The sequence below is a fragment of the Bufo bufo genome, chromosome 3, assembly GCF_905171765.1.
Source record: "Bufo bufo chromosome 3, aBufBuf1.1, whole genome shotgun sequence".
Classification (NCBI taxonomy): domain Eukaryota; kingdom Metazoa; phylum Chordata; class Amphibia; order Anura; family Bufonidae; genus Bufo; species Bufo bufo.
This window is the reverse complement of record NC_053391.1, coordinates 38969753-38992482: the sequence shown is the minus strand read 5'-3', so window position 1 is coordinate 38992482 and position 22730 is coordinate 38969753. Positions and strand designations below refer to the sequence as shown.

The 22730-nt window shown below is 45.6% G+C and overlaps 1 protein-coding gene across 1 annotated transcript in view; it reads right to left on the bottom strand.

Moving 5' to 3' along the window:
• Positions 1-1444: 1444 nt before the first annotated feature.
• LOC120994490 (phosphatidylinositol glycan anchor biosynthesis class P) overlaps positions 1445-22730 on the bottom strand; it is a 34469-nt gene continuing 13183 nt past the window's right edge. The window contains exons 2-6 of the mRNA XM_040423105.1: positions 11768-11827; positions 9080-9179; positions 4804-4876; positions 4602-4720; positions 1445-3110 (exon numbers count right to left, since the gene is read on the bottom strand). Of these exons, the coding sequence (XP_040279039.1) occupies positions 2962-3110; positions 4602-4720; positions 4804-4876; positions 9080-9161 (423 nt within the window). The 5' untranslated portion in view covers positions 9162-9179; positions 11768-11827 and the 3' untranslated portion in view covers positions 1445-2961. The remainder of the gene's footprint in view (positions 3111-4601; positions 4721-4803; positions 4877-9079; positions 9180-11767; positions 11828-22730) is intronic.

Here is a 22730-nt window from a genome sequence, read left to right as displayed (position 1 = left end):
CCGATGACGCTAGGGAGGCTCATCCCCATCACCGCCTGCTATTGGCTTCCCCCGCCTGACGCCGGATGTTTTCATCCGTGCGACAGGGAGATGCAGCGGCGGCCGTCAGAAGCAACGTGGATGCCATGGAGCCAGGTAAGTATAACCTCTGTCAGGGGTCCGGGTGTATGGGGAGGCATTTTAATGGTTGGATTTGCAGCTGCCCAGATGAAAAGGAGGGCACCTGCTAAGTGTTTGGTTTATTTCCCAGTAAATATGATTTTTTATCTTGAACCAGACCTGATTTACTAGGTGACCACTATTATGATGGCTGAACTTGATGTAACCAACTCTACGGTTGGATATTTCTGTACTGATGTGATGTAATCAAATTTGACATGATGTCACCTTGAAAGTTATATGTAATTATTTTATTTATGCTGAAAGGGGTATTCCTTTCTCAGACATTGGGGGCATATAGCTAGGATATGCCCCTAATGTCTGATAGGGACCTGCACCTATACTTAGAACAGAGCTGGTAAAGTGCCGGAGGGCGCACCGCCATCCTCCATCCTATTGGAGCACTGCTAATCGGAAGTTTCAATATAATGAATGGGAAACACACCGCCCAAGTGCGGCTACTGTTCCATTCACTGCTATGGAGCTGACGGAAAATTTTGGCACCCTCATAGGAATGAATAGAGGGTGGCCACGCATGTGCGGTGCGCCCTCTGGAACTCTATAGGCTTCGTTCTAAGTATAGGTGCAGGTCCCAGAGGTGGGACCTGCTCCTATCAGACATTGGGGGCATATCCTAGCAAAATACCGCCAATGTCTGAGATGGGGATACCCCTTTAAACAGGTTTTCCCATCACACACATTGGTGGCATATTGTTAGCTATCACCTCTGGGACTCACACCCATCTCTAGAATGGGGCACCAATAGGAATGAGGGCGCGCGACTCAAGGGCGGCCACCCTTCATTCACTTCTATTGGAGTACCGAAAATAGCCGAAACCCCGGCTCAGCTATTTCCTGGAACTCCCATAAAGGTTAATAGAGTGGTGGCCGGTGCGCAGTGCTCCCTCATTCACTTCTATTGGAATTCTGGAAAAAAGCGTGCTCGCTTGGCAATTTTCGAAACTCCCATTGAGGTGATTGGAGAGCATGGGTGGGGTCTCCCTCGCTTTGGGGCCCCAATCTGAGATTGGTGGCAGATCCTAGCAATATACCATCAATGTGTGAGAAGGTCCACCCCTTTAATAAATACAATCTTATTTAAACATAAAAATCTGAATTGTGAACTGAACATAAGATATCAAGCGTTCTTAACATCAGTCTGTAGTAATGGAGGGGGTGTCAAGGAGATACTGACCTGAACCACTCCCCAACTGCTTGTGAGGGACTACTGAATGGGTGCACCTTGTAGATGCAGAATTATAAATAAAAAAAAAGTCAGTCGGTAACAAGTCCTTTAAGTTTATTCTTAAATAACCATTTGCCTTTTATGAAGATGTTTTTGTGTAAACAACAAACCAAAAGAAGACGCATCCAGAGACAATTCTCGGGGACTTCAAAGCCTCCCCAGCACTGACTTGTCTCCAGTGAAATGCATTGCCAGATTCATCATTGATAGCATCTTCCAGTGACTTGGGGAACCTTTAATCTCTGTGTCCTGAGAACCCGGCCACATCTTTCCCAGCAGTTTCTTGTATCAAGCAGAAGCGATGGTTGTCACCTACTCAAGACGGATTATTGCATGGTAGGTTCCTAGCAAATCCAGGAAAGAAACTTTATAATGGGAAGAGTCGGTTCACGCGTAAACAACTTCTCTGGTTACACACTTCAATACACGGTTGTCATCCATTCCCAAGGCTACTGGTTCCAAAGCTAGAAGGTTTAGCCAGCCGACTGGCATCTGGATGACCACTCGGTGGGCTGGCACCTCCAACAACATGATGAAGCTTCCTATATGTGCCTCCAAAAAGTACAGTCCAATCCCAATATGTTCAGGATTAGAAAATAGGGTCTGCTTTCTTTACAGAAACAGCACCACATCTGTCCATGGGCTGTGTCTGGTACTGCACCTCAGCCGCCATATTCAACTGAATGGGACTTAGCTGCAATACCAGGGACAGCCCAAGAACAAGTGTGGCGCTGTTTCTGTAATAAAAAGGTATATTGTTTTTGGCTCTCACTATTCCTTTAAAGGGGTATTCCCATCTGGGACATTGATGACATATAGCTAGGCTATGCCATCGACGTCAGATAGGTGTGCTGCTAACAACAGAATGGGCTTCCCGAAGTGAAGGGAGAGCACACCGCTCATTCATGGCCACCCTCCATTCACTGCTATGGGAGTTCCGAAAATAGACGTGCGCTGGTTTGGCTATTTCCGTCAGTCACATAGCAGTGAATGGAGAGTTGACCGCACTTGTGCAGTGTGCTCTCTTTTACTTTGGGGGGTCCCGAACTGGTGATAGCAGCAGGTCCCAGAAGTGGGACCCGCACCTATCCTAGCAATACGTCATCAGTGTCCCAGGTTTGTAATACCCCCTAAACCAAGACATCTGGAAAGCTTGCATAGCTTGATGATACTGGTCAACTAGTGGGTGCAATAACGCACACAGAGCAGCCCCCAACAATTAAAGGGCATGTTAGCACACTTAATCGGCTAGGTTAAGACAACTCCTCTGTGGCAAGATTGTGGAGTAAAATCCGTGGCCCTTCCAGACCGAACAGCTCAGAAAGATAGGCAGACTTACATACAGCACAATCTAATTTCTGCTCCTCAGTCGGAAGCTCGGGGGGCAGATCAGTGGGCAATACTGCAGCCGCTAGCTGAGACCTATTAGGACATCTGACTGCAAGCAGCAACCCTAATACCTGCAAATCCTTTGAACGCTCCATAGACATCGATGGAAAACTCAATAACATCATTTTAATTACTCAATCGTCCCAAAATATATTACACTGAAGACATTAGTGATTAGAGGACAAATGGTTCCCCAGTTCTTGTCTCTTGTCCGGGAGGAAGAACATCCTATTGACCTCGCTAATCGAGATATCCCGTACGGCAGGAATGGCGTCTGGATCTGACACTTTCATCACTTGATTACTGGTGTAAGTGTCTGCAAGAGGAGAGGAAAATAATTAGATAAATCATTCCCTCACATAGAAAACGTCAATCGTGTTGACCACAATGATACAAGAAGAAGAAGTCTCCACTTCTCTCCCCCCCCCCACCCCGACATATAGGATAACAGTAGTTGGTGAGGGGGAGGGAAAGATTTTGGCTTGGGACTTAGCTTAGGCAGAGAACTGTCTCTCCTTTATAGAGACTTACTGGAAGTGCTCCATTGTATGGAGACTTATTGGCAATGCTCCATGGGAAACTAATTTGCAAAGAGCTATCTCCCATCTCACTAGCGCCACCTTGTGGAAGTGGCTCAGTATGAGTCACAATACATCTTTTTAACAAGCCTTGGGATATATGACAAGAGAAAATAGCCAGGCCCGATATCCATCTGTAGACAGCTGTTTTGGGGTGCTTGCCCCTCATCAGTACAGAGTAGGATTCTGGTTGGTTGGGTAAGTCTTCGTACCATGGAGCACTTCCAGTACGTCTCCACTCAGGGCTAGTCCCTATAAGGAGAGCCAGCACCCTGCCCAAGCAGCATCCAAGGCATTGCACCCAGCCAGCCAGGATCTTACTCTGTACTGATGGGGGCAAGCACCCCAAAACAGATGTCTACAGATGGATATCAGGCTTGGCTTTTTAAAAAGTCAGATTGTGACTCATAGGGAGCCACTCTCACAAGGTGGCACTAGCAAGATGTTTCTCTTTTCTCAGGAGATACCTCTTTGCATGTGGCTTGAGACTTGATAGCTTTCAGCTGTCTTGAACGTGCTGGGACTCCCTTGGAATCACAGAACCCTACAAGGACTCATCTCCATATTTGAGGTCAGTGGGTGTCCCTGTGTTTGGAGAACAGATAATGAAAATAATTTTGGGAAAAGTCCTATCAAATGAAAGGTCTTTGCGAAACATATTTTTCAGGTGCATTCACAGTCTGGGATCCCAATACCGAAACTGGGGGCCCATTCCTCTTCCTGGTGGAGTCTATGGATGATATGGAAACAGCTAAGTGAGGGTGCTCTCCCATACTTTAATAGTCATGGTCACCCTTCCATCCATTAGAAGACTAGGAGCTGGTGGCATTCCTATCGGTCAGACCCTTACCAATTAGACCTTTATGGCGCACCAAATTTATAGCGCCATCGTGTGCATATAGGAGAGGACGAGTCGAGTGGTGGTCATCCATATACACCATTCTCCTCATTAAAGTTTATGTTAGTTCTGGAATTAGCTGAGCAGGGGTGTGACTATGGGGGGTGCTGCAGAGGTTGTAGTACTCCCCTCTGCCATGTACGAAGACATCAATATTATCCATGGCTCACAGCAGGGTGGGGGATGGTACCAATTTTGGCTTTAGGCCCTAGGAGCTTATAGTAATGTAGTTGCCACTGTAGATGTCATGGGCGCTGCACCAGGGAAGGAACGTCCTGACCAGTAAATGACCAGTTTATATAAGGTCCTTTAGAAAGTGAGGCACACTTACCAGTTACAGTGTGTATGGAATCCAGAGGCGCCGTGTTCATCAGGTTTATTCCAAAGAGAAAGATATAGGCAATGCCCAGCACGACCATGAGGTATACAGGGATAGCCACTGCCCAATACCTAGGAAGCAATTCGATAGGAATGAGACACTAGATACACAATCCACATACTGTGAACATGCCGTACCCATCACAAGTACTCACTTCTGAGGCCAGTAAGTCAGCCCTAAGGAGTGTAGCCACGATTCGGGGATGTACGCCCATGTCAGATATAGGACTGGAAGGCAAGGGAAGATGTAATATTGAGAAGGCAAATCACAATCTACAGGACATATGCTTAAAAGGGTTCTTAAGAACTTACAATATACAGTGTATATTGTACTGCAGCTCAGCTCCCATTTAAAGGGTGTGTAAACCTTTGAGGGCAATTTCTTTTTATGATTGAACTTTACTCACTTTGGCCTAAAAATAATTTTGGCAATTGGTCTTTATTAAAAATATTGAGCCGTTCTGTCAGAAAGGGTTAACTGTCTCGCTGTGTGAAGGTACTTTCACTTTGTGCTGGTCATCTAATAACCCTTATCGCTACATTACTAAAAGGTCATAAACACTTATTTAAGTCACCTTTTATAAGTAAAATGTATTATAATGAATGTTTAGGAGGTCAGAGATAAGGAGCCGACAGCTGAGCTGCACAGTGAAACAGTAAAAATACAGATCCTGCTACTAGAGAATCTCAAGGCTGTACAGAGAAAGGGGCTGATTTTTTATAAATACCAATTGAAATGAGTGCAAAGCAATAAGGCCCCTTTTACACGGGCGAGATTTCCGCGCGGGTGCAATGCGTGAGGTGAACGCATTGCACCCGCACTGAATCCGGACCCATTCATTTCTATGGGGCTGTGCACATGAGCTGTGATTTTCACGCATCACTTGTGCGTTGCGTGAAAATCCCAGCATGTTCTATATTGTGCATTTTTCACGCAACGCAAGCCCCATAGAAGTGAATGGGGCTGCGTGAAAATCGCAAGCATCCGCAAGCAAGTGCGGATGCAGTGCGATTTTCACGCATGGTTGCAAGGAGACAATCGGGATGGGGACCCGATCATTATTATTTTCCCTTATAACATGGTTATAAGGGAAAATAATAGCATTCTTAATACAGAATGCACAGTACAATAGGGCTGGAGGGGTTAAAAAATAAATAAATAATAATTTACCTCACCTTAATCCACTTGTTCGCGCAGCCCGGCTTCTCTTCTGTCTTCATCTTTGCTGTGCACAGGAAAAGGACCTTTGATGACGTCACTACGCTCATCACCTGGTCCATCACAAATATCCATCACCATGTTAAACGATCATGTGATGGACCAGGTGATGAGTCATCAAAGGTCCTTTTCCTCAAAGAAGAAGACAGAAGAAAAGCCGGGCTGCGCGAACAAGTAGATGAAGGCGAGTTAAATTATTTGTAATTTTTTTTAACCCCTCCAGCCCTATTGTACTAAGCATTCTGTATTAAGAATGCTATTATTTTCCCTTATAACCATGTTATAAGGGAAAATAATACAATCTACACAACACCTAACCCAAACCCGAACTTCTGTGAAGAAGTTCGGGTTTGGGTACCAAACATGCCGATTTTTCTTACGCGCGTGCAAAACGCATTACAATGTTTTGCACTCGCGCGGAAAAATTGTGCATGTTCCCGCATCGCACCCGCATCTTTTTCCGCAACGCCCGTGTGAAACCAGCCTAATAAATAAAGCCCTCAAAGGTACATAGCCTTTAAGTGAATGGGTGCTGGAAACTACACAGTGTACAGCAAGCATGTCAAACTCAAAGGCTAACATGGGCCAAAAAAACAAAATTTAAGTTTATGTGGGCCGCATCAAAAAAAAATAAAAAAATCGTACATTTTCATAGAACAACATTGTTGTTTCATGACTGCTGACCCCCAACATCCCGTTGCCCAATAACACAAGTGAGACCTATATATATATACAAATATTAAACTTCACTATAAGACGCACCTAGGTTTTTGAGGAGGAAAATAAGAAAAAAATATTTTTAACCGAAAGTTGTGCTTTTGGTGGGCTTTGAATTAATGGTGGTCTGTGCATGACACTATTATGGGGGATCTGTGGATGACGCACTGTCATGTGGGGGATCTGTGGATGGCACTGTTATGGGGGACCTGTGGATGGCACTGTTATGGGGGATCTATGGATGGCACTGTTATGGGGGACCTGTGGATGGCACTGTTATGGGGGATCTGTGGATGGCACTGTTATGGGGGATCTATGGATGGCACTGTTATGGGGGACCTGTGGATGGCACTGTTATGGGGGATCTGTGGATGGCACTGTTATGGGGGATCTATGGATGGCACTGTTATGGGGGACCTGTGGATGGCACTGTTATGGGGGATCTGTGGATGGCACTGTTATGGGGGATCTATGGATGGCACTGTTATGGGGGATCTGTGGATGGCGCTGTTATGGGGGATCTGTGGATGGAGCTGTTATGGGGGATCTGTGGATGGAGCTGTTATGGGGGATCTGTGGATGGCACTGTTATGGGGATCTGTGGATGGCACTGTTATGGGGGATCTGTGGATGACACTATTATGGGGGATCTGTGGATGACGCACTGTCATGTGGGGGATCTGTGGATGGCACTGTTATGGGGGACCTGTGGATGGCACTGTTATGGGGGATCTATGGATGGCACTGTTATGGGGGACCTGTGGATGGCACTGTTATGGGGGATCTGTGGATGGCACTGTTATGGGGGATCTGTGGATGGCACTGTTATGGGGGATCTATGGATGGCACTGTTATGGGGGACCTGTGGATGGCACTGTTATGGGGGATCTGTGGATGGCACTGTTATGGGGGATCTATGGATGGCACTGTTATGGGGGATCTGTGGATGGCACTGTTATGGGGGATCTGTGGATGGAGCTGTTATGGGGGATCTGTGGATGGAGCTGTTATGGGGGATCTGTGGATGGCACTGTTATGGGGATCTGTGGATGGCACTGTTATGGGGGATCTGTGGATGGCACTGTTATGGGGGATCTGTGGATGGCACTGTTATGGGGGATCTGTGGATGGCGCTGTTATGGGGGATCTGTGGATGGCGCTGTTATGGGGGATCTGTGGATGGTGCTGTTATGGGGATCTGTGGATGGTACCGCTATGGGGTGGGATATCTGTGGATGGCATTGTTATGGGGTGGGGGGATCTGTGGATGGCATTGTTATGGGGTGGGGGATCTGTGTATGGCATTGTTACGGGGTGGGGGATCTGTGGATGGTGCTGTTATGGGGGGATCTGTGGATGGTGCTGTTATGGGGGATCTGTGGATGGTGCTGTTATGGGGGATCTGTGGATGGTGCTGTTATGGGGGATCTGTGGATGGCATTGTTACGGGGTGGGGGATCTGTGGATGGTGCTGTTATGGGGGATCTGTGGATGGCATTGTTATGAGGTGGGGGATCTGTGGATGGAACTGTTATGGGGTGGGATATCTGTGGATGGTACTGCTATGGGGTGGGATATCTGTGGATGGTACTGCTATGGGGTGGGATATCTGTGGATGGCATTGTTATGAGGTGGGGGAATCTGTGGATGGAACTGTTATGGGGGGGATCTGTGGATGACACTGCTATATGTCATCCACAGATCCCCCTCATAACAGTGTCCCCCAATACACCGGCCCTCTGCTCACCGAAGTATTTATAAACGTGAATCCTTATCCTGTTATTAAGTTGAACTAACGCTGCGCTCTCCCATGTTCCCCTGTATCCCCACAGCACTTACGAACACGCTTCCATAGCAGGCAGAGCGGACGGCACCAGTAACGTCACTCACTGACGTCGCGCGCCTGCTCCGCCTGCTTCATTCATAAAGTGGGCGGAGCAGGCGCTCTACGTCAGTGAGTGACGTTACTGCTGCCGTCCGCTCTGCCTGCTATAGGAGCTTAAGTAAGTGCTATGGGGACACAGGGGAACATGGGAACATGGGAGAGCGCAGCGTTAGTTCAACTTAATAACAGGATAAGGATTCACGTTTATAAATAAAGCACTTACTTAAGCTTCAATAGCAGGCAGAGCGGACGGCAGCAGTAACGTCACTCACTGGCGCCTGCTCCGCCCACTTTATGAATGAAGCAGGCGGAGCAGACGCGCGACGTCAGTGAGTGACGTTACTGGTGCCGTCCGCTCTGCCTGCTATGGAAGCGTAACCAGAGCAATGAATATCTTTGCCGGGCCGCAAAGATATTCATTGCGGGCCGCATGTTTGACACCCATGGTACAGAGCCTTCTGCTTCCACTCCATACACTGTTAGCTACTAGCTCCACTACAGCCCAAAACAGCTGACTGGTGGGAGTGTCGGGTGTTGGACCCCCGACAATCTGATATTGATGACCTGCTTGGATTATCACATTGTCATATATCGAATTCTGTATACTCACTAAATCCACACTGGGACGCCAAGTAGAGGACAAATCCATAAATGGCTCTTTCCGGCAGAGGAGACGGCGAGTTTTCTACCATTTTGTGATCCTGAAAACCCTAAGAAACATAAATCTAAAATGAAGGACATCCCTTGATAAATTAAAGTGTAATTGCTGTTTCATTTTTTATTCCCTAATGGTATATTACACCCCGCTGTATAAGCGCTTTTGTGCTTTAAAATTTGATCATTTTCAGTTTTACCTGCTAATAACTCCCACGAATGCATGCTACTTTCCTATTCAGCAGCTCTCATCTCACAGCGTTGCCATGTGCAGTCCGTCTTCTCAGTATTATAACAAGAGACGGAGGAGCTCAGCCCTGACAGCCTGGAGCTGGGCTCAGGCAGAAAGTGAAGGAGGAGGGCTGCTTTAGATGGTGATATCTTCTCAATGGTAGCAGCTAGAAATATGCAACTGGTCTTGTTTGAAAGCTGACAGTCCAAGTCCAGGCTTTCATACAAGACCAGAATGACAGCTCTAGTCCAAGCAACAGAGGAGAAATCACTGTTAGAAATAGAGTCGTAAATAATCACGGGTAAATTCTGCTTTTACTTTCAGCTTCATTCACAGCATCCTGATTTCTATCATTGATATCTTCCCCTGTACTGAACAGATTTATGTCATTCTGATATTGCTTGGAATGTCAGCTTTCAGACAATACAAAGCCCATATTTCTAGCTGGTACCAAACCAGAGATATAAGCAGCTGGCTATTAAGAGGTTAAAATAAATGCTTACTGATTTAATGTAATTGCAGGGCTTGTCTCTGGTTAGCTGTATGTAAGGATACACACTGCTCTGGGTACTGTGGGAAGTTATCTGCGTTCTGATTGGTCCTGCTAGTTCATGTGAGGAGAGCAAGGGCTTATAGCAGGCATGGCCAACCTGAGGCTCTCCAGCTGTTGCAAAACTACAACTCCCAGCATGCTCAGACTGCCTACAGCTATCAGCCTGCAGCAGGGCATGGTGGGAGTTGTAGTTTTACAACAGCTGGAGAGCCACAGGTTGGCCATGCCTGGTTTATAGGAAGTGAGGGAAATACAGGATGGTCTCAAGAAAGAGCAAAGAGGAGCAGAGGAAGAGCAGCAGAGGCCATCTTAGGAAGTTGCTTAAGGGGAGGCACAGAGAAATATGGTTGCTAAGGGCTGAATACAGACATCAGAAAGGTAAAATTAGCAGAACAATGCAGCTTCATGAATATCTTCCCTTCAGCATCACATATGTTCGGAATTTCATTTTCGGTAGTGAAATGGCAGTTACACTTTAAAGGCTAACTGTCATTTATTTTTTATTTTTATGTAATTGGATTGGTCTGACTAAGTTTACCTTAGTTCCCTAGTTAATACTTTTGTATAGGTATTGAATTACCTAGTAATTGCATCATGTTCTTTCCTCCCCCAGGCATTTCAGTGGTGCGGCTAAAATAGCGTTGCTAGGTGTCCTCCGTCTCCTATCTTCTATATACAGAAGACGGAGGACGTAGTAGTGGGCATTCCCGAACGCTGCGCGCGCGCTCCCGTTGGGTCGGATAGTGCCGATATTTGCGATAAAAATATGCGATTAGAATATTCGCAATAAATATTTGCGATTACTCAAGAGGAAAAGGGCGTGTTTAAGTCTGGAGAAAGCCGATTAGTTGGGGTGAGGCTGCGCGTTCCCGAGAGGAGCCGAATGAATTCTGGGTAGTTAGGGAGGGAAGTCTTAGCCTCAGGGCTGAAAGGCTACCAAAAGTGGACAACCCCTTTAGGAAACTTTATGTTCTACAGATTATAGATAAGGACACTTTAAAACCTCTCGTGAGGTCGCTAACCTATCAGTGGAAAAACTTCAGAAATAGACAATTTTCTCAACTGCATGTGTATTGTATTGTCTTTGGATTGTCCTTTCACCCTGAGCTGAAAGGGGGTTTTCTGTCTCCTCATATTGATGAACTATCATGAGGATACATCATTAATATCCAATCAGTCAGGGTCCGACCCCCCGGAACCCCCCCAATCACTTGTTTCCTGCAGCCTCCGATGCTGAAACTATGGAACAGAAAAACACAGCCCCGTTCAATGTGTAGTGGCCATGCTGGGTACTGCAGCTTATTTCCCACTGAAGTGAATGGGAGCTGAGCTGCAGTACCCAGCACGGCCACTACACTTTGAATGGAGCTGTGCTTCCTGATCCATTCAAGAGCTAGTTCCATCAGTGGGGCTGCAACTGATTGGTGGGGGTACAGGGTGTTGGAACCTCCCGATTGGATATTAATTATCTATCCTGAGGACAGGTCATCAATATTAGAAGACTGGAAAACCCCAATAGGGGAAAACATCATAATGCAATATTTTTGTATGTATGTCATTTAATAGATAAGTATTGTAATAACGGAATACATGTGTGATTGTGGGATGAACAAACATACATAATAATTGAGCCCCAAATATCAGTACAATACCAACATAAAAAGCCAATGTATAGAGTTATATTAAAAAAAATTGTTACACCCACGCATTTCAGGTTCCTATAACTTAGCTTAAAATGCGTGTTTAACCAGGCTTTTTTTTGCCCATTGTACCAACCTTTTCTGCATAAATTATCAAGTCTATATGATACAATTTTAACCCCCTCAGGACTGTTCTAAAATAATATTTTTTTCACGTACCAATCAGGATGTAAACTGATCAGGAATCTCATCACAAGGAAGCAGCAGAATAATCCAATCCTGTGAAAATCAAGTGCAGGTTCTGAGAATATTACCTATCAATAAATATATTTACTATAATATCTTAAGTATTTCTGGGGAGGGAGCAAATTACATTCTTTTTTGGCCAATGGGAATTGGAAAAAAAATATGCAGAAAATGTATAGGATTTCACATAAATTTTTCCTCGCACTTGATGGTGGTTATGGGTATTGAAGGGGTTGTCTGGTGATATAAATATTAATGGCCTATCTTCAGCATAGGTCATCAATATCAGATCGGTGGGTGTCTGACTACCCACACCCCCGCAGTGTGAAGAGGCTGCAGCAGTTTGTGAGCATCACGGCCTCTTCTTAGGCCAGTAATGTCACGGTCAATGGTCACATGGCCTAGTTGCAGCTTAGTCCCATTCAAGTGAATGGGCCTGAACTGTAATACCAAGCACAGCCACTATACAGTATGTTGTGATGAGGCTGCAGCACTCACTGGAGCACCACAGCCTCTTTGGGGGTAGCAGGAGTCAGACCCCCATCAATCTGATATTGACGACCTATCCAGAGGTTGGGCTGTCAATATTAAAATCCTTGACAACCCCCTAAAGATCATTTGCAGAGGAATTCGTATTTAGTGCAACGCGGGGGGGTGGGGGGGGGGGGGGTGTACCTAACAAGGTAGCAGGCATTACAACACATATGGGGCACATCGCCATTCCCACTTATAAACTAACTGCCCCCATCCCCAGGATATACATGGCCCATGTGCACAGCTACAGATCTAGCTGGCATAGCAAGTGCTATGGGGTCCAGTCGATACACAGGCAGATCTCTACTACAGTCCTGATCAAAAGTTTAAGACCACTTGAAAAATGGCAAAAACTCCTATTTAGCATGGCTGGATCTTAACAAGGTTCCAAGTAGAGCTTCAACATGCAACAAGAAGAAATGGGAGTGAGACAAAACATTTTTTTAGCATTCAATTTAATGAAAACAACGAATAAACTGAAACAGGCTGTTTTTCAGCTGATCAAAAGTTTAGGACCACACCTCCAAAAAAAAACGAAACCCCTCCAAAACAGAAATCCAACTTCCAAACATGAACTCAGTAATGAGTAGCTCCGCCGTTATTGTTTATCACTTACAAAATTTGTTTCGGCATGCTTGATGCAAGCGTTTCCATGAGGTGAGTGGGAACATTTCTCCAAGTGGTAAAGACGGCCGCACGAAGGCCATCTACTGTCTGGAACTGTTGTCCACTTTTGTAAACTTCCCTTGCCATCCATCCCCAAAGGTTCTCAATTGGATTTAGATCAGGGGAACACGCAGGATGGGCCAAAAGAGTGATGTTATTCTCCTGGAAGAAGTCCCTTGTCCTGCGGGCATTGTGTACCGTAGCGTTGTCCTGTTGAAAAACCCAGTCGTTACCACACAGACGAGGGCCCTCAGTCATGAGGAATGCTCTCTACAACATCTGGACATGGCCAGCGGCCGTTTGACGCCCCTGCACTTCCTGAAGCTCCATTGTTCCACTGAAGGAAAAAGCACCCCAGACCATTATAGCGCCCCCTCCACTATGGCGCGTAGAAATCATCTCAGGTGGGATCTGCTCGTCATGCCAGTAACGTTGGAAACCATCAGGACCATCAAGGTTACATTTTTTCTCATCAGAGACTAAAACTTTCTACCACCTTTGAATGTCCCATGTTTGGTGCTCTCTTGCAAAGTCCAAACAAGCAGTTCTGTGGCGTTCAAGGAGATGAGGTCTTTGAAGACGGTTTTTGTTTTTGAAGCCCTTCAGTCTCAGATGCCGTCTGATGGTTATGGGGCTGCAGTCAGCACCAGTAAGGGCCTTAATTTGGGTTGAGGATCGTCCAGTGTCTTGACGGACAGCCAATTGGATCCTCCGGCTCAGTGCTGATGACATTTTTTTGGGTCTTTCACTTGACTTTTTTGTTCCATAACCCTCAGGATCATTTAAGAAATTCCAAATGACTGTCTTACTGCGTCCCACCTCAGCAGCGATGGCGCGCTGTGAGAGACCCTGCTTATGAGTTCAACAACCCGACCACGTTCAAAAAGGGAGAGTTTTTTTGCCTTTGCCATCACAACGTGTGACTACCTGACAGAAAATGACAATGAATCCACATCTTTGCACAGATTTGGCCTTTTAAAAGCATGTGGTCCTAAACGTTAGATCAGCTGAAAAAGCAGTTTCAGTTTATTCGTTGTTTTCATTAAATTGAATGCTCAAAAAATGTCTCACTCTCATTTCTTCTTGTTGCATGTTGAAGCTCTACTTGGAACCATGTTAAGATCCAGCCATGCTAAATATGATTTTTTGCCATTTTTCAAGAGGTCTTAAACTTTTGATCAGGACTGTATTAACGGCACCTTAAAGGTAAGGGGCAATGAGCGGAGGTGTAACTTCAGGCTCCGGGGCCTCAAGGTAAATGCTGTGCCTTTTATAACATTGGTGTTATCTAAGGTGGCAAAAAGTCCTGGTGTGAATGGTCCCTGACTATTAGGGATGACTGTACAACATCTCCCAACATTCGTTATTGAGGAAAAACAATGATCTGGCCTCATATTGCCTGCAGGCGCTTCTCTCCCCTCTCCCCAAGGCAAGAAACAGCAAAACTTTATAAGAAAGTTTAACATTGGGTAATTCGATCACGAGAACCATGGTGGACAGAGACTGATGCAAGGGCATACTGCCTAGAAAATTTTTGAATATGTTGGGGCAATATAAATTATGGAAAATTAATAAACAAACAGAGATATCATTGCGCCTGGGCAATGGAATATCTTCATTTCATTAAAAAAATTAACTAAAAATAAAGGATGTAAAAAATGGCATAGTCAATATTTTTAAAAAGAAAAAAGGAAAAAATATGTTGCTTCTCATACGGGGTAAACATCTCGGCCACAGACGTGGGTCTTGTGTGTCATGACGCAAAACTATTGCACTTAGTGTCAGGAAGAGGTTTTATTCGAGCAGAACGGAAAGTACAAGTGGCACGGAGAGATCCATGTAATTTTCATGTGTTTTAGAAATACTAAGCACTTCACAAAGACCAGGGATGTAAGCAGGATGAAGGTGAAGAGTAACAGCCCAGGCGTTCCTCTCGAGGACAAAAGACCCGACAGGTCGCTGCTTGACTGAGGACCAAGTGAATTATAGGGAAGCAATAGGGGCGTGAAGAGAGATCCGCCTCTTTATACTGCGCTCTGGGGGTCATCCATCATCATATGCCCCAATTTTGTCAGGAACTAACAGCTCGTAAAACCTGCACTAAATTTAGTAAGTCTGCACCCAGTTTTACTGATGTCTCCGAGGTTTTGTTTTTTAACCCATTAAAGACCCAAAGATTTATATTTTTTTAATTTTGCTTAAAGGAGCTTTCCCGTGAAAAATATTCTAGAGTTTTCAAACCAGCACTTGGACCTGTATACTATTGTTATTGCCTGTCATTAAAAATGTAGTATAACCACTGAGTTGTTCAATAAAATGTATCTGCTGTTTGCTATTTTTCTAATGTCTTTGTCCCAGCTCCTGAGGTGGACGCACATGCTCAGTTCCATACTTCAAGCTGCAGTAGAAAGGCCACACCCCCCGATAAAGAACACGCCTCCCTGAGCTGCCAGCATGGAATAAATCTAGTGTTGCGTTGGCGGTCCGTGCCAGCCGCTTCCCCTAGTTCTCCCATGTGGGCACAGAAGCTTCGCTACTTACCCTGTCCGCCGCTGACCCCACTCTCCTACCGACATCGCTCCTTAATCTTCTGTTTGGCATCTGGGCCTGTTCTATTGGGGTTGCACTTGCTCTCGGCTTCTTAAAGGGCCAGCACATCCAAATATTTCCCTAGCCAAAAGCTGGCTATCCCTGGGTATTTAGTTTTCTAGTGTCATGGGATAACCCCTTTATTTTCCCCCATTTTAGCTGTCAGAAAGTTTAGTTTTAAAGGGAGCCTGTCAGCTCTTTTTTTGTGATATAAACCGATCGCAGTCAATCTGCTCATGTCGCTCTCAAGGTGCCTCGGGTTCTCCTTTTCCAACTTATAAAAGGTGCTGAAAATCATGACTTGAGTCCTATGCAAATTAGTCATTTCAAACCGTACCTTCTATACCTTGACTGACTTTCCCTATCAGAAGGAACGTCATCCCCTTGCCTCCAGGGATTAGGCCTCATGTCCACGACCGTATGTTTGGTCGGCATCCGATGCACATTTCTTGTGGATTGGATGCAGGCCCATTCATTTCAATAGGGATGCTAAAGATATGGAAAGCACAATGTGTGCTCTTCATATCCGTATGTCCCTTCTGCGGCCCTGCAAAAAGATAGAACATGTCCTATTCTTGGATAGGACATTTCTACAGAAGTTAAAAAATAAATGGTGCCATGCCCTCGGCCGGGATGCATGAGCCCTTTTGCACAGGCACCGTTCTGCGGCATTTCCGGTCATGGGCTGCAAACTGGGAGAGCTTGCTCCCAGCCCTCTGTGCTCCAGCAATGCATGCAAACCTTCCAGATGTGTGGAGCATGCGCATTTAGGCCAGGTGCTGTACACCAAACATAACTGAGCATGCGCCGGAAATGCGCCAGTGCGAGATCTCCGAAGGCAAGGGGATGACGTTCCCTATGATAAGGAATTTCCATCAAGGTGCTGGAGGAGCAGTTCAGGTGGGAAATGCTTGATTTCAAGGAAGGAAGCGCCAGCGTTGTTTTTTTTATTTTTACCATTTTAAATATTTTGCCTACGGTATTTTTCTAGTGCCATTAGGTGAACTTAAGGGGTATTCCAATCTAAAGTAGTTATGGCCATAAACACTTCATGGGTGCAGGACCCTTGGGACTCTTACATAATGGGAGACTGGGTGGGGTGGAGTGACAAGCTGGTTTCTTTGCACAACTCCCACAAACTTTAATGGGAAGAATCAGGGACAAGCATTTTCTTTGCGCCAGAAAAGTGGCTTTAAAAAGTTGTGTGTTTGCGACTTTTAAAAAGTAAGTCGCAAGTGCCTCTTTTTACTCCGCCCTTGCCACATTTTCAAAAGGGGGGCGTGGCAAGGGTGGGAAAGGGGCGTGGCCATCAGCACAGACAAGATTATCTTCATTTACGCCAGTTTTCTGGGCTGTAGTAGATTTCTGTTTAGGCACACGAACTTACGGAGAATGCGCCTAATTTATGATAAGGCCTACGCCTCGTCACAAACTAGGCGCGTCCACCGTGAATGCAGGAGATATCTAGACCAGTGCAGAAAGTGCCTGTCTTGATAAATCTCCCCTTAAATGCTTGTAGAAATAGGAATTTTATGTTAATAGGCCATAAAACCTCAAAGGGCATCTGTCAGCAGTTTTGTCCCTATGACACTGACTGACCTGTTACATGTGCACTTGGCAGGTGAACACATCTGTGTTGGTCCCATGTCCATATGCGCCCGCATTGCTGAGAAAAATTATGTTTTATTATATGCAAATGAGCCTCTAGGAGCAACGGGGGCGTTTCCGTTACACCTAGAGACTCTGCTCTCTCTGCAACTGCCATGCCCTCTGCACTTTGACAGATGCCCTTTAAAAAGGTTGTACGGCATAATAAAAAAAACTAATGGCCACCAGGAGTGTGTTAAGTAGATTTTAAAAAATAGCTTGTTCATCTATTAAAATGCCAGCGTTGCGGCTGCCAGTGGTCCCTGCGGAACCCATTTTTGGTAATGAGACCTCTGAAGCCACTCACTGTCCTCAGCGGTCCCGTGTGAAAAAAAAGAACAGCTAAACGGCACCAGACAACCCATTCAAGATAGGAAAATACCTTTAACTTTTGTTTGTTACTCTTTTTTTCCCCAAAAAAATTTAAATTGTGAGCCCCTATGGTGACGGGTACTAATCTCTATACAGCGCTGCGGAATATGCTGATGCTATATAATCTGGCATAAGACTAAGGCCTCATGCACACGAACATATTTTGTTTCCGTGTCCTTTCCGGTTTTTTTTTTTGCAGATATGATGTAAACCCATTAATTTCAATGGGTCTGCAAAAAATCCGTATGTCGGTTCTGTAGCCCCACAAAAAATATAGAGCATGTCCTATTCTTGTCCATTTTGCGGACAAAGAACAGGCATTGTTACAATGGATCCGCCAAAAAACCCCAAAAAACACGAATTCAACACGGACGTCATCCGTATTTTTTGCGGATCCATATTTTGTGGACCGCAAAATACATACGGTCATGTGCATGTAGCCTAAAGTAGAGTAAATGATAAAAGATAAGCAATATAAAAGGAAATGCACTGAAGGTTGACCCTCCGTAAATAACACGTACAAGCTGTCACAAGTTAAATGGGAAGAATAATATTTCATTTTCTAATTTTTATTAACCCCTTAGATTCTGTGAGAAACATACTGAGCAGCAAGAAGAATGAAATGGAAATCGAGCGCCACTTTTGAAGTCTTTCCATTTTAGTTTGCCTTCCATTCAAGTGTAACTGAATAAACAGATTCTTAGATTACCTATGGAGCAGCGATGGCTGATAACAGGGAGTCAAAGCACCGGGGGAGGGGGGCAGATGTGAAGTCAACAAAAGTTCACTGCTGTTAATCAGCAACTTATCCAAGGTGTGATGAGCAAAAAATGGTCAATGTGAGGTCAGGGATGACAGAGCCTAACTAATAGTAATAGTATATGTATGCTCAGTACCGCTGCATTCACAAAGGAGACTCGAGGACCTCCGGCATTGTGACCACAGCTATCAGACCCCCAGCGATCAGACCCCCAGCAATCAGACCCCCAGCAATCAGACCCCCAGCAATCAGACCCCCAGCAATCAGACCCCCAGCAATCAGACTCCCAGCAATCAGACCCCCAGCAATCAATCAGACCCCCAGCGATCAGACCCCCAGCAATCAGACCCCCAGCGATCAGACCCGCAGCGATCAGACCCCCAGCGATCAGACCACAAGCGATCAGACCCGCAGCAATCAGACCCCCAGCGATCAGACCCGCAGTGATCAGACCCGCAGTGATCAGACTCCCAGCGATCAGACACTTATCCCCTAGACTGTGGACCAAACCTGTACTTATTAATGGGCTCATGCCAGGATTGGTGTAAAAATAAAAATAAGACATCATATTGTACAGGGATGCCCAACCTGCGGCCCTCCAGCTGTTGCAAAATTACAACTCCCAACATACCCTGATAGCTGTAGGCTGTCCGAGTATGCTGGGAGTTGTACTTTTGCAACAGCTGGAGGACCGCACGTTGGGCATTCCTGATAGTACATGACAATCTCTTTGTAACAAAGCTAAAACCAGCCCTGTACCTCTGCTAGATTCTCTTCAGCCTAGCAGTTCATGGGGCATGTCCTTTCTGCCGCAGCTCTCTCTCTGTAACTGCCACAATTTCTAACAGAAAGTATAGCTGGTGGCAGTTGCAAATTTAAACCGAGCAAATTCGACCAGTTCAGTGAGGTGGACTAAAAAAATAAGGAAAAGGATAAACAGCAGGTGGTGCTATAGAGATACATTTTATTGAATAACTCAGTAGCTATACAAAAATTTTAATGACATGCAATTACAAAAGTATTCAGATCCAGGTGCTGGTTTGAAAAAGGTAGAATATGTTTTGTGACACAGCCCCTTTAAGACTCCTTTTGGAGCAGACTTAGGGGACGCTACATGTAAAAATGATACTCTATTATGCCTAGTGCAGGGCCTCAGGGGGCAGAGCATGATAGAGATTCAAGAAACACTAAGGCCCCTTTCACACGGGCGAGTATTCCGCGCAGATGCGATGCGTGAGTTGAACGCATTGCACCCGCACTGAATCCCGACCCATTCATTTCTATGGGGCTGTTCACATGAGCGGTGATTTTCACGCATCACTTGTGCGTTGCGTGAGAATGCAGCATGCTCCTCTTTGTGCGTTTTTCACGCAACGCAGGCCCCATAGAAGTGAATGGGGTTGCGTGAAAATCGCAAGCATCCGCAAGCAAGTGCGGATGCGGTGCGATTTTCACGCACGGTTGCTAGGAGACGATCGGGATGGAGACCCGATCATTATTATTTCCCCTTATAACATGGTTATAAGGGAAAATAATAGCATTCTGAATACAGAATGCATAGTAAAATAGCGCTGGAGGGGTTAAAAAAAAATATTAAAAAATTTAACTCACCTTAATCCACTTGATCGCGAAGCCCGGCATCTCCTTCTGTCTTCATCTGATCTCTGTGCAGCAACAGGACCTGTGGTGACGTCACTCTGGTCATCACATGATCCATCACATGATCTTTTACCATGGTGATGGATCATGTGATGACCGGAGTGACGTCACCACAGGTCCTGTTGCTGCACAGAGATCAGAAGAAGACAGAAGAGATGCCGGCTTCGCGATCAAGTGGATTAAGGTGAGTTAAATTATTATTCTTTTTTTAACCCCTCCAGCGCTATTTTACTATGCATTCTGTATTCAGAATGCTATTATTTTCCCTTATAACCATGTTATAAGGGAAAATAATACAATCTACAGAACACCGATCCCAAGCCCGAACTTCTGTGAAGAAGTTCGGGTTTGGGTACCAAACATGCGTGATTTTTCTCACGCGAGTGCAAAACGCATTACAATGTTTTGCACTCACGCGGAAAAATCGTGCGTGTTCCCGCAACGCCCGTCTGAAAGAGGCCTAAAGAGAGATTTCCCATGCTCCTAGAAGCGATAGATGAGTATGGGAGGTTCTCAGGACTTAGAGTTAATTGGACCAAATCAGTGTTGTATTTGGTGGATAAAACTGAGAATCCGAGAGTTTCACCGAGGTCAAAACTACTGGTAGTTGAGAAGTTCAAATATCTGGGTGTCATAATACATAAAGAGCCCAAAAATTTAATCTCTCTCAATCTACTCCCGACTATGGAATATATTATGCAAAAGTTGAAAGCGTGGGTAAATCTTCCTCTCTAGTAAATGACTTGAAATGGCTGCCATACGCAGGAGAGGAGCGGACCCAGGAATCCTACACATATGGCGAGCTAAGTACTCTCTATTTACTAATAGCATTGTTCTTTACTTGCTGGCGCCGGCATACTTGGTAGTGTCTGATGCTGGATGAGCGCCCACTATGTGTTTTTACTGAATTCTTGGTATTCATTGGTCCCCTGATGACCTGGCCCATTGCCAGTGAAACGCGTCGGGACAGTTTATATGATATACGTTTGTCTGTCTGCCCCAGGGTGTGATTGGTCTTTAAACTCTGACGAAGCTGGGCAGTCACCATATTGCCTACAAGGGACACCAAGGGACAGACAGAGAGGGGTGTTTGTGTGCATAAGTGAAGATTGAGGGATGTTTTAGGGGAAGAGACCCAGTATCTGTCTCTTGGCTGCTTAAAACTTAGGCTTGCCTGTGCTAAACAATTCGGCAAGGATCCCATTAAGCTAGAATATAGCCCTATTGAAAAGGTTGCTAGATTGAGAGAGATGCATAAATCAGTGTCTTCCTTCTATGCGGAACTGATGTCGCAGACCTCGTCCCCGCTATCTAGCTCTTTGGCAAGGTGGAAGGAGGATATCCCGCAGTTAGAGGATAGACATGAGAAAGAATTGGTGCACACTTGGAGAACCTCAGTAATTAGTGCAAGGGACCAATTAATCCAGGCGAAATGGCTGCATCGCGCTTACTTAACTCCAGTCAGACTGAATCGCGTGCGTAGACTAGGAAGCCCGCAGTGTACCAGATGTGGCGCAGATATGGAGTTGTCCAGTGACAGCTCAGTTTTGGCTGGGGACTCACAAATTCCTGAATGATCAACTGGACTTGCCGGCAGTCTGTTTCCCAGAGAACAGTTTGTTGGGATTGGTGAATGACCTGATTCAAACTAAATACGCCAGAATTTTGTATAGACTATTGATGTTTTATGCCAGGAAGGTCATGTTACTGAACTGGAAACCCCCGGTGGTCCCGTCGGTTCAACAGTGGATTCAAATTATAGATGCGGCTCTACCAATGTATAGACTAACGTTTATCGAGAGAGGAAAGGAGGAGAAATTTGAGAAGGTTTGGGGGCTCTGGCTGCAAGCGAGACCAGTACCAGATCTAGCATGCGTAAGCATGTCGCTTAGGGAAGAAAGGAAATAGGGTGTCCAATAATCCTAAAAATATGATTAGCAGAATTCAGCCTTGGGTTACAAGGAGGGTTCTCCTCTGTATGCCTCAATAGATGGTATTACATATGAGCGGCCTGGCCGCAGCGCAGCGGTGTGTGTGATTGTAGAGTGAATGTGGTCTCGACTCTAGAGCTTCTGACATGAAACAATTCAGTGGGGGGCGATATACTCAGCTTTTTGTTTCTTTGAATACCAATATGTCATGCTGTATATTCCCGAAACGTTCAAATTCTGTATTTGCCTATGACATCTTGACGGCACTAGTCTTGAGACCTGCGTGTCTGCTGGTTGATGTTACTCTTTATTTTTTGCTTGGAAAAATAAAGCCTATTAAAAAAAAAAAAGAGAGATTTCCCTTAAAGGGGTTATCTAAGACTAAAAAATGTTCTACATATGCCCGGGCCCCTCACACTGAATATACTTACCTGGCTCCCCGCTGCTGCTTCTCCCCGTGCATGGATGAAAACATCCGGTGTCGGGGGGAGCAGCCAATGGCAGGTGGTGACGGGGATAAGCCTCCCTTGCGTCACCCGCAATACTAGGGAGACTCGTCCCCGTCCCTGCCTGCTATTGGCTGCTCCCCCATACCCCTCCCACCGACACCGGATGTTTTCATCCAGACACAGGAAGAAGCAGCAGCGGCGGTGCAGGGACCATGAGCGGCGCAGGGAGAGGGCCCATGCGGTACATTTTTTAGTCTTGGAAAACCCTTTTAGAGGCGGAGCATGACAAAGAGATCCGTTTGCTATGCTCTGCCCCCTATTGGTTTTTC